This window comes from Peromyscus leucopus, chromosome 14, assembly GCF_004664715.2.
Source record: "Peromyscus leucopus breed LL Stock chromosome 14, UCI_PerLeu_2.1, whole genome shotgun sequence".
In the NCBI taxonomy this organism is placed as follows: Eukaryota; Metazoa; Chordata; class Mammalia; order Rodentia; family Cricetidae; genus Peromyscus; species Peromyscus leucopus.
Window position 1 is genome coordinate 67,045,050 of NC_051075.1, and position 19,659 is coordinate 67,064,708.

The 19,659-nt window shown below is 49.8% G+C and overlaps 1 protein-coding gene across 2 annotated transcripts in view; it reads right to left on the reverse strand.

The window, feature by feature from the left end:
- Window positions 1-694: 694 nt before the first annotated feature.
- Nrde2 (NRDE-2, necessary for RNA interference, domain containing) overlaps window positions 695-19,659 on the reverse strand; it is a 40,775-nt gene continuing 21,810 nt past the window's right edge. Inside the window, exons 6-14 of one of the 2 annotated variants that reach the window (XM_028886630.2) lie at window positions 18,677-19,082; window positions 16,538-16,671; window positions 14,234-14,354; window positions 10,911-11,086; window positions 8,687-9,073; window positions 6,831-7,756; window positions 5,713-5,851; window positions 1,421-1,492; window positions 695-998 (exon numbers count right to left, since the gene is read on the reverse strand). In XM_028886630.2, the coding sequence (XP_028742463.1) occupies window positions 873-998; window positions 1,421-1,492; window positions 5,713-5,851; window positions 6,831-7,756; window positions 8,687-9,073; window positions 10,911-11,086; window positions 14,234-14,354; window positions 16,538-16,671; window positions 18,677-19,082 (2,487 nt within the window). In that variant the 3' untranslated portion in view covers window positions 695-872. Of the gene's footprint in view, window positions 999-1,420; window positions 1,493-5,712; window positions 5,852-6,830; window positions 7,757-8,686; window positions 9,074-10,910; window positions 11,087-14,233; window positions 14,355-16,537; window positions 16,672-18,676; window positions 19,083-19,659 lie in introns of those variants that run through there. The other variant, XM_037210777.1, reaches the window with a different exon arrangement.

Below are 19,659 nucleotides of genomic sequence, written 5' to 3' on the forward strand. Positions count from 1 at the left end.
AAATATGTACATGGAAGGGTGAGAAGCAATCACAGGACAGCATAAGGTCCTGTATCTAAATCCCAACATACAGGGAAAATAAACAGTATTAATAGAGGCAAAGGCAGAAGCAAGAGTTCAAGGCCAGCCTGGACTCCAGGAGACCCTGTTTGAAAAAGCCAGGAAGAGGCTCTGTACTCCCGGCAGGCATCCCTGCAGTGAAGACAGACAAGCCATCTCCTCAGCCAGGCTAACAGGAAAGGCTGTGCTGCGGAGCTCCCCCACAGTAAAAACGACTGCCTTCTCATGGCCTTCATGATCAGAAAGGCGAGCTCGGGTCAGCTGGGAGCAGCAGTGGTCATGGTTCAGCCTGCTCCAAGGTCACCAGCAAGCTTCCTGCAGAGGGTGCTGGTGCCCTGCCCGAGGTTTCCACAGTACTGAGCACATGGGCGCCTGGATTCCAATAGAGGGTAGATTCTGAGCAGTGCCACGCAGACCCAAAGGTCCCTGTGGATGCTGCTGGTCCCCAGAGCAAGACAGGAGACGTTTAAATAACCATCTGCTGGGTGGAAGATAAAGAACAATGTATCTCTGCTTACCAGCCCAGGGAAAGGGGAGGTCACAAGCAGCCAGACCTGTGACAGGATCATGGACACATGCAGTGTGACAGGCAAGTGCTGACTAAGCAGGGGCTGAGGGAAGGAATACGAAGCTGCACACAACCACAAAAGGTTTATCACTGGCACGACTCCATCTGTACATCATTGGTCACATATATAATATGTAAAACAGTCCAAACCCCACCCGGACGGTTAAGAAAGCCCTGGCACAGCCGTGGCTCTCCTGGGCCCTGTCCTCGAGGTTCAGCAGACCAGCACTGCCCCGGGTGTACACTAGTCCTCCAGCAGTAGGTCCAGCTCCTCCAGGGGCAGGCGTACACGAAGCTCCTTCTCAGTCATCAAGTCCAGGATCTCCTGCAGCTCGTCTGGGAAGTACTCCATGGCATCCATGTACAGCACCTAGCAGCAGAGAAAGACAACACTGGCCGTGAGCACAGAGCAAGATCACGGAGGGTCCCGGTGAGTCCCATCCCTCCGGCCTGCGGAGACTTGCCTAGCTCAGGAAGCTCTGCGTGTCCAGGGGCAACGGCAAACGGCCGTAAACAGTAAATGCAGAATGAAGCGCTCCCTCGGACGTGGCCAGCAGGGTCAGCGCTACAGTTCACCCTCAGTTTGGTTTCCCAACACCTCTTCATCTGAGTAGGACATGGGCATCTGGGCATTGTGGGAGAATGTTGGGAAAGTGCTAACTGCATGGCGCACCATCTCAGGACAGTGTCGCTAGGAAAAGGCTTTGGCAAAGCCACACCCTGACACTGCTGGGCAGAGGTGGGCTGGAAGGTCCTTGAGAAGCTGAAGACGAGACAGTGTTTAAAGCTTACCTTTGCCCAAGGACAGCTCTGGAGTGCCTTGTAGAACACACCTTTGCTTCTCTCCTTGTTCCCTAAGGAAACCTGAGTTAGGAAGAGATCGTTAGGTGAGCGATGGAGGCAGGGAGGCTAAGGCTACAATGCGCACAGTCTGCGCCTGCCCTCAGATACCAGAAGCCGGCCTGTGTCGGGGCTGACACCATCTTGACAACCCGTGGGATGATTCCCAGGTGCCAGAGAGTGCTCTTGGGCCACTGCTGTGTTGGGTCGTTCAACATTTATTTTCGGAAGCCTTGGGTCTCTTTTAGCACTACTGTCTAGTGTTAGTGACACCTAGGCTTGGGACGAGACATGTCCATGAGGCTCATGGGAAATGATCTGCCATTTTGTGAAAATCACCCTCAGAGACCAAATAACGAGGATCCGTCATTTCTCTGAAAGGCCTTGTAAGACAAGCATGACGGCACATCCACACGGGGAGGCCGGCAGGAGGCTCAAATCCTAAACCAGCCTGCACTAGGTAAAAAGACTGTCTAAAACCATGACTAAATAGTAAAGATTCAAGGGCTAATTAGCCCACAGCCTATTACAAGTTTCTGTCAGAGCCTAGAGGTCATTCTGCCTTACAGGTAGTCTGATGGTGGCCTCTCCAGCTCCCACCTAGGCTGCTCTGTGAGATCTGGAACTGGGGGGCCTCTTGCAGGCCAGGCCAGGCCACACCACTACCCCACTACTGGCCACCCATGATCCAAAACATACACAAATGTTTCTGGAGTGTGTGAGTGAGTGAGTGAGTGAGTGAGTGTGTGTGTGTGTGTGTGTGTGTGTGTGTGTCTAAGATGTTCGGGTCAGATGTGAGCCACCTGCTGGATTTTCTAGAAATGGAACCCAGGTCCTCTGGAAGAGCAGCAAGTGCCCTTAACCACTAAGCCATTTATTTCTTCAGCCTCGGCCATCCTTTCTCTTTTTTTCAAGTTTGATTCCCATGGTCTGACTCCCCTGGTCATATGTGTGGCTCAGAAGACTCCTGCTCTGAGGATGAGCCTCTGAATTTGTCCCCAAAGAGTTAATGTGCCTCCTTCCTCCCAAGTCAACACACTTCAATGTCCTCTCTTAAGTACTGACTAAGTGGAAGAACAAAACTGTTACTGCACTCTCTCAGCCATGCACGGCTAACCCTGGACCCCAGTACGCCCAGGTACAAGGACGCTAGCCTCACTAAGAACTGCTCTCTGGCATCCTTCCAAAGTCACCTCAGGAAGCTGCCACCTTCCTGTATCAGGTGTGGCAGGACCCAACGCCAGGTGAGAGCCTAGAGGTGACGTGTTCCCTCCACGATGTCACAGTCTAAGGCATTGAGTACACCTGCCCCTCTTAGAGCAGTTTCTCCTGGAAGCTACCTGCCTCTTCCGACCCTACCTTCTTCATGTCCACCGAGTCCTTGCACATTTCCGTCAGGGCTGAAACATGCTAGGGCCACTCCCTCCTTCCCAGAGCTCCCTGTTACCCCGTGGTACTGTGACTAGGAAACCATGTCCTACCAGGCAGACCAGGAACATCTCAGAGCACTAACGGCCTCTGTGCAAAGGCAAAGGAAGTACAGCTACCAGAAGAGAAGGGAGCTGCTACAACGCCAGGTCCTTGACTAGTGAGCACAATCACGTGCTAGGCATTCACTAAAAGAAGGGCTAACAATTGCAAATGTGGATGTTCAGCCGCTCAAAAGCATCTTTTGAGGATGGAAGAGTCCTTCTCAGAAACGCTGCCATCAAATAAGAAACTTGGTCTCCAAGGCTCTGGGAGGTCAGGAACCCAGCTTTAATAATGATCTGCCACAGATACAGCTGGCCTGTCTCGTCACACCAGCTACCTGCTTTCAGTTGGCTTTAAATCCCCAGTTCTCTAAGTCCCACAGCTGACTGTGGGCTCAGTCTCCTGCTAGTACAGCCACAGATAGCAGCTCTGATGCATCATGATGATAATGGTTGCCTGGGTTACTGTTCAGGGACTTGAAGGCCATTTTTGATAAGGCCGCGGCTCTTCACATGTCAGTGTGACCTTGGACATCAGGAGGTTGAAAACACTCCAGCCCTCAGGCCACACTTCCCCATTTTGAGAACAGTATCCAAGGGAGAACTGTGAGGTCTGACTGCCACATGTGAAGAAAATGCATGGCCCTTCCCATGCAGCATGCTCCCATTTCTTTACCGCATGAAATACCCCCAGTCCCCATTCTAAGGAGGCAGATTTGAGGTGTGCGTCTCCCATGTCCTTGCTCAGTCGGCTTGTCAGTGGGCAATTTCTCTTTAGAAATACTGTAGGTGGGAAAAATAAATGGCCCTGGCTTGGTCACACTATCCCTGTCTCTGGGTATCGGATCCCTCCTGGAGGGAGGGAAGGAGATCCTATACAGAGGCTTCGCCTTCTACCCCAGGAACCAAGACTCACAGGCACCATGTGATGCATACAGTGAACAAGTGCCTAAGTCAGCCCTGAGCCAGGCACAGTCTTCTCTCCAAAGGCCAGCCAGGGCAATAGGAACAAGGGCTGTCACTCTCCATTTCTAGATGCAGTAACTACAGTTTAATAATCACCTGCTTGGGCATCTCTGTTCCCAACTGATGTGTGCCGCCTTCTGATGGGGACACAACATCTCAGAAAATTAAAAGACAATTTATAAAAACTGACATCACCCTCCCCGAATGTAAGCTTCACCTCTCTCTAGCACTTCCTGTGTGACTTCCTGAGGTGACACCGAGGCTCAGGAGGGGAGGAAAGCTGAGCAGAGGCTTCCTCTCCCACCAGCCCTGAAAATGAAAGCCTTTCCAAATGGCCCGGGATCTGTGAGCAGTCAGAGATGAACCGCACACTACATGGGAGGTAAAGACCTAACGGGGACAACCCGGAACTGCCACAGCTCCTTTTACACAGCGAGACTTCCTGCACTGTGCACAGCGGTCACATAATGGCTGACTGCTTATCTCCTTAGATGTCCTTCGCTACTGAGAAGGAACACAATCAGAGTCTTAGAGGAAACTGTCACTTTCTCAACACCGCCACCAGCTCAGCTCAAAGTGCTGATGTGCACAGAGTAACAGCTGGAACGTCCCCTCAAACTCGGTCTGCCATCTGCCAAAGTGCAACCTAAGTAGGACTAAGTGGGAAAGCTCGGCTGCTGTTTGTCTGACTCTTCTTCCTAGAGCCAACCCACAGCAAGCTTTAACGTCCTCAGAATTTCTGCCGGGAAAAGAAAGCATGCCAGCATGTTGCACACCGTCCAGAGGCCGCAGGACACAAGCAGGCAAGCCACTCCGATGGCCTTTCACGGCCGTCTCTCCCATCCTCCCCAGACACTTGCTGACCGCACGTGTAACTGAGCTTTCATTCATTTTTTTTTAAACTGTAATTAATTAACAAAGTGCTAGGAGCCTACCCAGCTGCCTCAGGAACTGCCAGACAAAGACATGCTCTAACTAGTCCTTGGTTTTAACACCACCTCATCAAAGGTAGAGATTCCTTCCGGGTCCAGACTTTTCAAGTCCACAGCAGTTTTCTGCACACAACCCAGGCAAACCTGGCTCACTGCGGTCTCAGAAGAGTTCTGTCATCTGACCTTCCCTGCATACATCTGGACACTTGGGACGTGGAGCTGGCGAATACACAAGTATCCGTCCACTCTAAAGCTCTTTCCTCTGCTCAGGAAGACTGACGGGGACGGGGAAGTCGGGCAGGGGTCTGACTAAAGCCAGGTTTTCCTGCTGCCTGCGCCAGGCTGCTGGGCAGTCCAATCAGGATGCACCACAAGCACCATTTCGGCATAAACCCTCGTCGGTCCTAGACTTGGGCTCCTGGCTCTAGAGACTGGCTGGAAGCACTGGGGACACAGTCCGCGGTAAAGTGCTTGTGCTGGAGCACAGAGGAAAAAGACCAAGTCCCACAGAAAGGCAGACCCGTCAGAGTAACACCCGACTTCAATGGAGACTCTGAAGGCCAGAGGGGCCTGCACAGATGTGCTGCAGACACTAAGAGACCGCGGATGCCAGTCCAGATTAATATACCCAGCAAAACTCTCAATCACCATAGACAGAGTGAACAAGATATCCCACGACAAAACCAGATTTAAACAATACCTATCCACAAATCCAGCCCTACAGAAGGCACTAGAACAATGCCAAATCAAGGGCTGAAAATAAGGCTCTCCTTCCCAGGCGGTGGCTACCAACAACTGCAGGTTTTTCTACTTATAAATTTGGACACAGGGCTTCAACAAAACAAAAACAGAGAGTCAAAAAATATTTTCTTACCAAAAAATTCAAATACATCCTCCACAGTAGGGGGCACTGGCTGCCCTTGTCGCTCCGAATTGCATTTTCAAACAGGGCCCTGATCCGATGCGTCAGGCCGGTCTCCGGGATGGTGGCGTGGACCTCTCTACCACCTACTCTGCAAGGAAAGAACTCAGGTCATTCCGAGATGGGTTCTGTCCCCAACATCACGGAGGAAGACATACTCCAGCAATGACTGAGGTCAGCAGCACCTCTATCAGTTTTTGGGGAAGCGCTGTCCCCAGGGGTGAGCATGCGGACAGCCTGTGCAGGTGAGGCTGGAGCCCAGGCACTGGCCAGGGCTGTGTTTCTGCACTATGCTGAGCCTGCCCAGGAAGCCTACACAAGCCCACCCTGTGATCAGAATGCCAAGTCCTGCCTGGGGAGAGAAAAAAAGGTCTTTGGAGTTAGATTCAGGCAGAGTGACTAAGTATCAATGGAAGAAACCAAATCCAAGCAAAAGGAAGCCTCACTAAAAGCAACCCTATGTCTATGATTGACGTGATGCAGCAGCAAATATTCCAGAAGGAACAATGGCTCCCAAGCTCCCGGTTCCAGGATGACCATTTACTAAGTCAAAGGAAGGCAGGTGGAGCATGACTCCATTCTCCATGAATGCTGCCAGAAGCTCACAGCTCCTGTGGAACTGTGTGCCACCTTCAGGCCAAGCACTTGCTGCCCTGGACCTGAGAGGAAAGCCCAGCAGGTCAGCTCTTCCACGATTCCCACTTGACAGAAGAGGAAACTGTCCGAGAGATGAAGTGCTTGCCCAGAGTCACCCAGAGACAAGGGGCAGAGCAGACACTTGAATCAGAGCTGACCTCTAGAGTCCGTGCTTGACAGCACAGTGCTCATTCCATCTCAGGCACACCAGAAATAAAGGGCAGGTCCACACTTGGGGCAGGAAGACAGTCACCAGTGGTTCTAAGGAGGAAGGAGCTATTCCTAAGTGTCTTACTCACTTTCCAGTCTGTTAGCAGAAGCATCTAGAGCAGTGCAGCAGCTGTGGCAGGACCTGAGACCTGGCAAGGGGCTGAGAACACAATAACCACCCCATAAAGGTCTGTGAGACCCAGCATGAGACCGCCAGTAATTACCTCTGGACAGAGTCCACCAGCCTCTTCCTCATCTTCTCGGCTTCAATTGCAAAGAGCCAAGGCTCCAAGTGTTTGGCAGACCTGGTGACGATGTTGAAGAATCTCCTGGTCTTGTTAGCACTGTGGGACTTATTCTGAATCTGTACATATGCCCTCCAGAGAACCTGATTGCCTGGATATAGCTTGAGAGCCTCTGAGAGCGTCTCTCGGAGTGGAGCCAGGGGGTACACACTAATGTTCATGTGGAATCGCAGCAGACTTGTATGCATCAGGGTAACAGCTTCGAGAACACTGCTCAAACTCTGAGGGCCGGTGCTATCCTCCGGCCCAGGACCTTCTGGGAGAACAGAGCCCTTCAGCTTGGCAAACACCTGTCCATATATCTGCACAGCAGCGTCGATCCCTACAGTCAAATACTGGAAAAGCATAAAGCATCTGACCAAGCTACCCAGGCAGTCCAAGGACTCTGCGGTAGCTGGGTCAGAGGCACAAGTCTGTCCCAGACAGTCCTGCAGGGCGTGCTCGTAAGCCTTTCGAGCTTTCAGAACCTGAGTGGCCACGACCTGCCCAGTGTAGGGCCCATAGGGACTGCTCTCGGTCAGTCGCGTTAACACATGGACAGCCCGGCCTGTGGTGGCTCCTCTCGAGTCAGGCGACAGTTCCATCTCCAGCTCGGCATAAAGCAGACTGAGTTCACAGAGTTCACGGTCCTTCAGCTCACTGCTGCCTGCCATGCTGAGTGCTGTATCAAACACCTTTCTGGCATCCTCTATGTTGCCAAGCAACCACTCTAGGTGTGCATACTGCTTCCAGAGGCAAAAGTTGTTGCGGTTTTCTGGCTCTTTAAGGAGATTCTTGGCTAGTTTTTTGCAGTTCTTTCCCTGAGACTTTAGTCGCTTCTTTTTAGTGTGTAGACACCAAATCACCTACAGCAAAAAGAAAAGAACATCGCTGGGTCCCCCAAGCACTCCCTTGTCCTGTCAGGCTGAGGAGGCACTGAGGAGGCAGCAGTCCACACTTCCTGTCAGATCTGGCTGCCACCAGCCCCGAGCCAGCAATGAAATCAGGGTTTACGTGGCCACGGGTGCCAGCATGAACAGACCAGGTTTTCACTCGAATCCCCAACAAACAGGCCCAACCCTCTCCAAATGCTCATCTCCAGAAATGGACCCCATTTCTCTTTTGTCCAAAAGGCAAGAGCTCACTGAGTGGAAAATGATGAACTACACTGTGAGCTCACATCTCTCTTCCATGTTTCTAATGACTCAATCATCCAGTCAAGGACACTTTTCAAAGACACAATTCCCATACAACCTGCTGTGTGTAAGCCGCAGATAGTTTGAGGACTTACATATTAAAAAACAGAAGGCACAAAGTGGGGGCGGGAGTTCCTCGAAGAGTTGGGCGGGGGGACTCTGTAGCTATGATCCAAATACACTGTATTTGTGTATGAAATTATCCAAGGATAGGTATGTTTTAGAAATGAATTGAGAGCACATTATCCATAAGAGTTAGTACTCATACTGGCCAGCAGAGGGCAGAGCAGAGTATGGGACCTCGCCCTGCGCCGACAGCTATTAGGATAAGCAGCTTATTTTCCTGTCCTAAGACGCCCCAGATCCTCTAACCGAGCTTAGGCTGACGCTGGCTCTTAGCACTAAGTGCCTGGATAATCGCAGACCACAGACAGCTCTGGCCACTAAGCACTGGCCTGTCTCCTGATGCTCCTTCACATCTGAGGCATCTGCAAGAGCCACTAAAGGAGGAAGTTCTGTGACAGTGGCACTCAGGGGCTTCTGGAGCCCCCGCGATCCCGTGAGACATGACATGAAATGAGGGAGGAGGCAGCTGGTTACCTTGGCAACCTCATACCGCAACCAGGACAGGCAGAGCTGAGACTTGTGCTTGCCTGAGAACAAAGGCAGCACAATGTGGAAGACGTTGCGGACAAACTCCTCGCCCTCTCGGCTGTGGCCTTTGGTCCAGCGAGGACAGCCCAGCTGCTCCATGTAGCCAACACAGCTAATGCCCGAAAACGAAGGGTTGAAGTAAGTCAAGGGCTTCTCATCATAAAGTTCACTGTCAAAGATGCTGCTCTCGTCCATGGCCAGGTAAAGACAGGAGGCTGGAGGCAGGAAGCCGGAAGGCACGCCCAAGAACTGCAGAAAGGCCTCGATGAGCTGGAACTGAAGAGCCGGGCTGGAAAGTCTGATCAGAGATTGTCCAATATCATCAAACAGCACCTGCAAGCGAGAGGAGACGCAGCAGTGAGACCGGGAGCTGTCACGGTGGCCTGGCTCCTAGTCCCCATCAGTCAGAGTAAAGTAAGCTTTAATAGACAGCAGCTAGGTCTTCTACAAAACACAAAGAATCAAGGGGCTCCCCAGGCACCGTGAGCAGCTGAAGAACAGAGCTGCAGCCTGGAGCCCAGGCAGCGTGAGGGGCTGAGGAACAGAGCTGCAGTCTGGAGGGGCCATTGAGAACTCGTGCAAACCATGGGAAAAAGGAAAAGACCAATAGGCTGAAGCCAACAGTTACCAAAGCAGCCTGCTGGACTCAGAAAATCTAGACTTCGGAAGCAAACCACACTAGCTATCTGGCAGATAACAATTACAGAGCCCTCTGACTTTAGGGTGGGAGACTTACTATTTGTAGTTTCTTTTGAGAAGTTTGCTTCAAAAAATGAAAACTGCTCAGAGACAGATAAACGGGTACACGGTAAGAAGGAGACGGCAGAAGCAATGGACCGTGGAAAGAGCAATCACGAGCCTGATGCTAGCTGTGAGTGTTCACGGTGACTTCATACATCACTTCAAAACCCACAGCCAAGGACACGGCCCTATCTATCTCAGGCACTTTCACACTGACTGGCTTCTTTGCCACGTGGTAGAAGAAGTCAGGTACAAGAACAATAACACTGGACTGCCCAGGATTCAATGGACTGAACCATCGACTCATCAGAAAGCTTTTCTCCCTAGGGCTTCAACAGAGAAAATGCAAAATGACAGGAAGTTGCTCAGTCTGCTCTAGAAATCAGCTGACTATGAACTCTAGGAAATCCTCACGCACCAAAAGGACCCTCCCTTTAAACATTCCATAGCTCAACCGGCAAGGGGCTGAGGGCTCCCAGGCTCTCTGCTCCCCGCCACAGGCCTGCTGAGGTTTCACCAGAGGCTGCTTCTTCTGGTCCACCCTCGCTCTGGGTCCTAACTCCATCCTTGCACCACCACCTCAAATGCTGCCAGCACCGAGGCCTGCATGCTCCGGCATCAGGGAGCTCTCCAGCATCCACTAGCTCTCACTACCTGAGCACTAGACAGAGGACAGCCTGTAGACACAGGGGACCAGCAGTGAGCAAGAGGCACCCACCCCCTCAAGGCACCTCACTTGCAGGAAGGGTCACAAGAGCCTCATACACATCGCCAAACAATGAGCTGGTATCTTGTAAAAACTGGATCAATTCCAGGCTTCAAAACAGCACTTCTTAGCCAGGAGTGTTGGCACATCCCTGTAATCCTAGCACTCAGGAGTCTAAAGGCAGAAGGATCAAAATTCAAGACCAGTTTGGACTACAGACTCTCAACAGAACATAACAATAAATAAACAAACAAACAAAATAGCACATCTCCCTTTATTTAAAATCTCCAGAGATGCCAGCCCCTACCCAGAGCAGCAAGTACCAGATCATTTCCTGACGTAAGTGAAGTATTAGCACTAGCTCCTTCCCCATCTGCCGAGAGAAAGCACATACCCTGGGGGCCGGAGAGATGGCTCAGTGGTTCAAAACCATGAGATCAGAGTTCAGGTCTTGAACATCTACTTAACAAGACAGGAGCCTTGCACACTCCTAAAAGCCCAGATCCCAGAAGGGCGGAGACATAATGTCACTGGGATTTGATGGCTTCCAGCCTAGCCTAGAAATCTGAGAACCCTGGGTTCAGGAGAGACCCTGCCTCAAAGGAATAGATGGAGAATAATAGGAGAGGATGCCCTCTTCTGGCTACCATGCACAAATAAACAGAGGGAGGGAGGGAGGCAGGGAGGGAGGGAACACTTTCTGCTGTAGTGAAGGGTACATGCCTGTCTCTCAGGGTCCTCACAGTCTTCCTCCGTTTGCTTCTTGGTCTTATCTGGGCGCCAGGGCCGCCAGTGCCTCTGGTCTCGAGAACGTTCAACAGCAAGCCAGATCTGCCACTTGGGAAGAGTCTTATCTTTTATCTCCTGGTCATCCTCTTCTGGCTCCTCCTCATCCTCATCTAGATAAGAAGGAAACATCTAGTTCACTGAAGCAGGAAATACACCCACCATCACCACGGGTCTTCTGTGCCAACTACCTTGGGCATGTGGCACACAGACTGACCTGGCACACAGACTGACCAACCACGCTGCCTCCCTGGCTCAAGGACTCAGGGAAGAGTCCCAGAAAAAAACAAGCAGATAAAGGATGGAACAGTGATGTTTTCAATGCTTTCACAGAAAAAAAAAAAAAAAAACAACAACCTGAGAATGGATTCTAGAACATCACTGCCCAACAGAACTTCCTGAGATGACAAAAACACTGTCTGTGCCAATGCTGCCACCACCTACATGTGACTCACTGAATTCTTAATCCCACGTCATTTTAATGCACTTTAAGAATAGCTAGCTAGAGGTAATTATTTTGAACAAATGGCATTTAATGACTGCACTGGTTAACCCATCTGATGCTTAGCCAATGGCCTTATATTTTTCATTATGATTTATCACTATAGTTTGATTTAAAAACTAAGTTTAGGGTGTCCAACAATGTATTTCACTTTGTTTCCTAAGTCTGAACATGTAGTACTAAAGAAGCCTCAGTTGCCTGCAAAGCCCAGTACTTTTAAGGCTTAGGAAAATGGAGTGACCACATCCAGAAAGAGTTTGGCTCCATCTTATAAACTAACAAACAGGCTCCCACCACAACTGCAGAAAGGTGAAAACTGAGGCCCATGCACCCGCACACAAATGCAAGCAAATAAGACCTCAGCATCTGTGCTCAAGGCAGCCCTATTCATCACAGCCAAAAACAATGGCCTCCCTCGATCTCTTAAGGGAAGAACACAAACTGTGGCTTCTCTACATCACAGACTCATGCTCAGCATAACATGAACAGGCCCCAGGGACTTGAGCTAAACAAAGTCCCCTCTGGACAGAGAAAACAAGTGATGATACAGATATGGAGAACCTGGACCTGGTGATAAGAACCTCAAATGGTGCTAGCAGCTGTAAAAGACAAGACAGCAGCTCAAAGAATTAAAACGCTGTCACAGGACTGGGCAATTCCACTTCTGAATGTATACCTTAAAGGACTGGAAGTGGAGTCAGTCACGGGACACGCGTGCTCACAGCAGCACCACTAAGAACCACCAAAGATGCGCCCAAGCATCCATCCGAGGAAGAATGGATAAGCAAAATGTGGCGGGCACACACGCGCACACACAGGGGATTATAATACAAACTTCAAATGGAAGGAGATTCTGGCACATGCTATGACCCAGATGACTCCCAAACACACTACAAGAAGTAGAAGCAGCCAGCTGCACAGGGACACACATGTGACTCCTCTTTCGGGAGGTTCCTGAAGTCAGCAACTGATACTCGCTATAGAACTGTAGCTGCCAGGGGAGGAGAGGATTCCGGGAGGGGATGATGATAACCGAGACCAGTTCAGCTGGAAAACAGTGAAGAGTTCTAGAGATGGCCGCCAGGAACAGCTATGCACCATGCAAATACACTTAACACCCTGAACTGCATTTTTAAGAACCGTTACCATGGTAAATCTTACATTTTACTTTGCAACTCTTTTTTTTTCAAGTTGTATGGCAGCTGGGGAGACGGCTCTGTGGGTGAAGTGCTCGCTGCCTGTGATCACAGCACTCAGGATGGCAGTGTGCACCCATAACCTATCGATGGGGTCGGGGGAAAGAGGAGGAGACGGCAAGTCCAGACAAAGGGGGATGCTGCAGATCCAGCGGCCAACTGTCTCTTAAAATAAGGTGAGAAGCAACAGAGGACCTCCACACATGTGCATGCCTAAGCCAGCACCACCCATACACACCGACACACACACACATACATCTAATACGCGCACACACACGCGCACACGCACAAATAATGATTCCATTTATAGTATGTATCAGAACAGATCCATGTGCTGAGTAGCTATGGGTAAGGATGATGTAGCTATAACAGTGGCACAATAAACAAAGCCCTGAAATGTTGAAATAGTTCTGTGTCATGACTGTGAGGGAGACTGCACAAAGCTAACCAAGTGACAAAACTGCCTGGGACACATACACATATATGCACACACACACACACACACACACACACACACAAGCACAGATACACAGACATATACCACACATGTATACACAAATATACATAGACATGTGTGCACAGATACACATATACACACATACACATAGCTACACACACACACAGAAATATACACACACACATATACCACACATGTACACACACATATACATGAACATGTGTACAGACACACATATACACACACATATCTACACAGACACACACAGAGATATATACACACATGTATACACATACACACACACACATACACCACACATGTATACACACATATACATGAATATGTATGCACACATACACATACACACATACACACATGTAAACACACACAGAAATGCAGACTGGTAAAATCTGAGTGCCCTCTGGACACAGGGGGCACAAACACTCTTTCAGTTTCATGCACACCTACAAGTACTTCAGAACTAAAAATCAAAGAAAGTCCTAATAATTTAAGTGGAAAACGAGGTCCCCAATGCGTGCCGTCTTGCCCAGCTCTACCTGGCTTCTGATTAAGCACCTTCTTCTCCACTGAGCCCCGCCCCATTCCTGTTATTGAAACTGGCTAGGAGACTGGGAACCAGTGGTCCCCTTGGATTCCTCCTGGCTGGCTCTTTAGAAGTCTAAACCTAGGAAGCACTTCGGCGTCAGACAGAAGGACAACTATGCACGCGGTAGTTCATACTGTTTTTCAGGGTTCCTAAAGAGGCAAGAATTGGTTATCTGAGCACTGCGAAAAGACTTCCTTAAATCTACACCCAGAAGAGCAGGAAGTAGGGGGCTAGCAACACTCCAGCTACTTCAAGAGCAGCCTGGAAAAGCCCTTCTTCTGGAAGCCTCCGGCCTCAGATGCTCAGAGTGCTGCACGCTGGGAATGGGAGCTGGGCGCTCCAGCAGTCCACGGGGTCGGTTACGTCCTTCTGACATTCCGATGCTTGTACAGTGCTCTTAAGCCGCCTCAGTTAAGCAGCTTCTACAGAGAAACCATCATGAAGGGGAACCTAACCCCAGAAGAGAAGGCAAGCCCCTAACTTCCTGGAAGCACTCACCTGGGTTGACAAGCACCCAGCCGCCACGCTCCTGCTGATGCATCCATGCCCGCCAGCCTCGGGCTCCCTTCTCCCCAACACGGGGCTCTCCGCTGTCCCAGAAGGGTTCAAAGAACTCCACCTGTTCAAGTTTAAATAACAGAAGTTAGGCCAACCACAAGCGAGACTCCCGAGTCATCAGGCCAGATAGGCACAGGTGGCTATGTGGGGAGCACAGGACCCCTAAAACATCATACCTCCAATGTTTAGTCAGTCCATATGCACAGCAAAGCAGAAAAAGCAATCATTTCAGCAGGCAGCCTCTGAGATGGGCCCCATTACTCTACCCTTGGTATATGGCTCTCAAGTGTGGGCTGGACTCAGGGGCTTCTAAGATCAGGTTATGAAAGGCTGGTCAAGGTCTGGTGACAAGGTCTGCAGTGAGCAGGAAAGCGTTCCCCAGTTCTGACCCCGCCTGACCCCGCCGGTGCAGTCTGACCACTGCGGGCGGGCGGGCTCCTCTCACCCCTAATCCTATCATCTAGCTCAGCACACAGTCGAACTCAGTATATGCCTTAGGCACAGGTGTGTGGAGGGCGGTAGCTGCGGCACACAGCCATCTGCGTTTGGAGGCTGGCTCCTGCTGTCATCAGACATGATTCTGAAGTGTGCAAAGCACCTTACAGGCAGGCAGCATCCCCAGGAACAGAATGAACGGACACTGAGCAGGGACTCCTCCTGTTCCTGATCTTGTTATCGACTAGCAACAGCACTTTAGGCAGCCAAGAATCTACTCTACTGAAAACTTTCTCAAGGAACCTTTGGAGGTCAAGCAAGTTTGTGAGGAACACATCATAGGCCAGCAGTTGCAGACATGCCTTGAGGGGACCCCCCATGAGGGTCACAGGGCAGAGTGCTGACACCAGCCTTGGAGAGCAAAGTGAGTGTCAGTCACCCACAGGAAATGGGCTGGGAAGACTACAGACTGGCTTTTGAAACAGTCATTAAAAACAAAACAAACAAAAACTCAATGCCTACCAAGTGTAAAGGCCTGGGTTCAATTCCCAGTACAGCAAGAAATAAATAAACCATGTATGCAAGCAAAGGCTGATCTTTTAAGAGTGTGATGTGTGTTTATAATAAGCTTGTTTATTCTACTGGAAGAGATCAGTGTCCCAGGCTCTCCCTGTTCTGTCTTATCCTAGTACATTTATGGTGATGGCATCTCCCGGCTAGAGGGGAAATGTGCAACCCTGCTGACTAGGCTGCTCGACTTGAGCTGCATGCAGATGCTTAGGGCACTGTGCTGCTGCGACTCAACACCTCCAAGGCATGGCTGGGGGCTTGAACACAGCAGAGCAGGGGTCCTTGAAACCCTGCCATCATGAGCAGAAACTGCTCTCATCCCAGATCAGAGCCTCAGAGAGGGGAGGACAGGGGATTCCGCCTCACCATAGCACCCAGAGCACTGCTGAAGCACAGCACAGAATTAAAGCATCACAGCACACTTTTCAATTGCTTTATATAAAGACTAATTAAAAGTTAGTTGTACTAGGTATTAACAGGCATAATTCTTTTGTTTGTTTGTTTGTTTGTTTGTTTTCGAGACAGGGTTTCTCTGTGTAGCTTTGCGTCTTTCCTGGAACTCACTCTGTAGCCCAGGCTGGCCTCAAACTCACAGAGATCCCCCTGCCTCTGCCTCCTGAATGCTGGGATTAAAAGCGTGCGCCACCACTGCACCACCGCCAGGTATAATTCTTTAACCCAACTTTGTCTAAAGGTAGCACCACGATAAAAAATGGTCTGCACTGGCAGTTCACATGAGACCTTCTCAAAAATTCTTCCCAGGGCTCACCTTGAGTCCAGATGCTCTCACCGCCTGCCCACACCCCTTTCCCAAAGCAGAGAGCGGACAGAGAGAAGGGGTTGTTTTTCACAGCCGCATAGCTCTTACACTGGGTTACGTTCCCACATGGAGTGAGCACTGGAAATGTCTGGTCACCTAACTAAAGATGAACCCCTTCTTGATGAGGACTGCTGACCAGACGCCCATTTGTTCAGAGTTCAAGTAGAGATTTTAGGCAATGAAGAGGTAGCAACACAACCCAGACAAGACACAGAAAGTGACACGCGGCTCGGGGTGGCGAAACTGTGGCGACAAGGCTGTGCTCGAACAGGGGTGGTAGGGAGGAAGCGAGCCTCTCCGTGGACTTGGTACCTGGGGGCGGGGGTCCCCATTTATCTGACCAGCACATCCCGCTGCTGTCGTGGAGGGACTCTCCTTGGTCACTGGAGGATTTCTGGGAGAGGCAGAGTGTGCCCTACCTGTACTTTGGTGGGCAGCTCCTTCACACTGTCGGGCTTGAAGAAGGTGAAGTCAACCATGGCCTGGAACAAAGAGATGACCTTCTCTGCGTGGCCGGCCTGCCGTAGGAAGTGGCACTGCTGAAGGAAGAGGGCTGCGCACAGGAGCAAAAGGGGGAGGAGAAAACGTCATTTCTCAAAACACAACTCAACCCCTCCACGGTGTCGTCAGTGTCCTGATTTCTAAGGGCTAACAGGCTGGACGGGCGGTGCGACAGTTAAGAGCACCTGCTGCTCTTCCGGAGGACCTGAGTTCAGTTCTGGCACCCATGTTAGATGACTACCACTTCCAGGGGATCCAGCACCCTATGCTGGCTTCCTCGGGTACCTGTTCACATGTGCAGACACACAGACACACACACAAATAAAAAGAAACCTCAAAAGCCTATTTTTTTTTGTTTTTTTGTTTTTGAGACAAGGTTTCTCTGTGTAACCCCTGCTGTCCTCAGACTCACTCTGTAGACCAGGCTGGCTCCAAACTCAAGAGGTCCTCCTGCCTCTGCCTCCCCAGTGCTAGGACTAAAGGTGTGTGCCACTATGCCCAGCTTAAAATTTTTTTAAATAAACAAAGAAAAGGACTAATAACATACTATAATCAAAGTGTAGTTTTTCTATTTTTTATACAAAACTACACAAAACACAAATATTAACAATAAAACTATATATATATATAGAATATATATATGTATTCTAAAATAAGCTAAAAGGCAGGCCTGAATGTTAGCTCTCCAGTCCTCAGAGCTCACTGTTACAAGAGCAATGGCAAAGAGCTGAACTCAGTCCACCACTAGGTGGCATTATTCACCATTCATTCACCATATGTTCAGCCAAGAGTGAACAGGCCACAGTGCCACACTTGAACGTTCAGCTCATCTAAAGTAGCTTTAAGCTATGTAAGCATATCATGAAGAATATCAAATGAGACACTTTTCAAAAGGAAAGTCCCTGTCGTTTATTTAGTCTTGGTGTTAAGGATTAAACCTAGGGTATCATGGATGCATGGAACTGTACCTTCTAGCCCCAAATACAAGACTCTCTGTCAGTGTGGGAAATGCTTATTATTTTTAGAGCAATCAATACATCTGTGTCTCTAGATGTTAATGATAATTCTTTTTTAAAATATAATTTATTTTTATTTCATGCACATTGCAAATATGTCTGTGTGAGGGTATCAGAACCAGAAAGTGGAGTTACAGGCAGTTATGAGCTTGCCATGTGGGTGCTGGGAATTGAACTCAGGTCCCCTGGAAGACCAGCAAGTTCCCTAAACCCCTGAGCCATCTCTCCAGCCCCCTAATTAATTCTTAATAACAAAGGTTCAATGAAATAAATGCTTGTCATATGCAGGTACATCACACGTTATCTCACTTCATGGTCACAATGGTCTCGTAAAGCAAGTGTTAGCCTACTGTTCCTGATAAGGAACAAGCTCAAACAGGTTCAGAAATGTGCACGCTGTTCCAGATCAGACTCTGCACACTGTCACAATAAAGGATAAATCCAGAACCCAAGCTGAAGAGTGAAGCTCCACATACTACATAAGATGCTGCCTGCTGTACCTCACAACTGCCAAGATCACTGAGGGACACACCGAAAACACTAACGTTTAATTCCAGTCACTTACTTGTATGTAGTAAGTACTCATGTACAGCCAGGTACCCTATAACCGGGGGTCTCAACAGGTAAGACCACTGGCAGCCAAAGCAATTAAGACTGGAATAAGTTTACTTGGTGAATAAATAGAAAAGGTGTCCAGTCATCTTTTTCTAACTCTGCTAGTTCTAACATGCTACCCCCCCACCGACCCTGTAAGCCGACAGACATCCCTACCCACCCACCCTGTGAGCTGGACAGGCTCTAGCCCCTACCTAACTAATCATGTACCCTGTGAGCTGGACAGGCTGTAGCACCCTACCTACCCACCCACCCAGTGAACTGGATGGGCTGTAGCACCCTACCTACCCACTCTGTTATAATTAGGCAGAGTGGTAATGCTTGAAATAAAAAACTTGCTCTGACGATTCAGACCTTTCTAAAATAAGCATAAAGCCAAACAAAAGCAAAGCCCTCCCACACAAGCACTTCTGTTTATCTCCTTACCAAACATGGCCTCCTCCGTGCCTGGCAGCACAGGGTGGGATAAGATGCTACCGTCCTTGACAGCAGACAAGGTACTCAGGCACTTGCCGTACAGACCGTGGAGTTTGGACACAGAAAAGGTGCCGAACTGACTCTGGCAGAAGGAGAGGTAGCGCTGCCACAGGCCCGTGTTGTTGGGGTGCAGAAAGAGGAGCTTCTGCCACTCCTTGGCCAGCGCACTGGGCTCCCAGAACTCGGCGCACAGCTGCAGCTTGGCAAGCTTCAGGTCCACGCTGCTTGGGTTGCTCTCGATGGCCCGCTCCAGCACGGCCAGCTTCTTCTCCAGCAGGAGCTTCAGGGACTTCCGGTGCTTCTCCTGCTCTCCTTCCTCAAGGGCATACAGGCCAGGGCCCCTCATGACTTCGTCCTCAACAACAAGAACAACAGCTTACTAACACAAACTACACGCGTGTGCTCCTCAGTTCCACAGTGCTCAGCTAGCATGACTCCCGGGGGACTCCCGGCTTTCAAATCGAGCTACTAGTGAGATTTTATTGATAAACCTCTTACGACAAGAGGTTTGAGTTCAAGGCCAGCCTGGTCTACAGAGTGAGATCGAGGACAGGCACCAAAACTACACAGAGAAAAACCCTGTCTCAATAAACCAAAAAATAAAAATAAAAAGAGTCACTTATTACTATTTATTTGTGCAAGTGTGTTCCTATGTTATGTATGTAGGCACACATGCCTGTGTATAACTGTTGACCAGAAGAGGGCATCAGCTGTCCTCCTCTATCACACTCAGCCTTATTCCTGAGGCAGAATCTCTCCAGCAAACCTCTTTTCTCTGCAGACAGACAGACAGACAGACAGACACATATACACACAACACACACAAACACCCCTTAGAAATGAGTCACAGGTATACACAGATGTCTTGCTTGTTCTATGGGTACTTAGATCTGAATTCTGGTCCTCACGATTATGCAGCTAGTGCTCTTAAC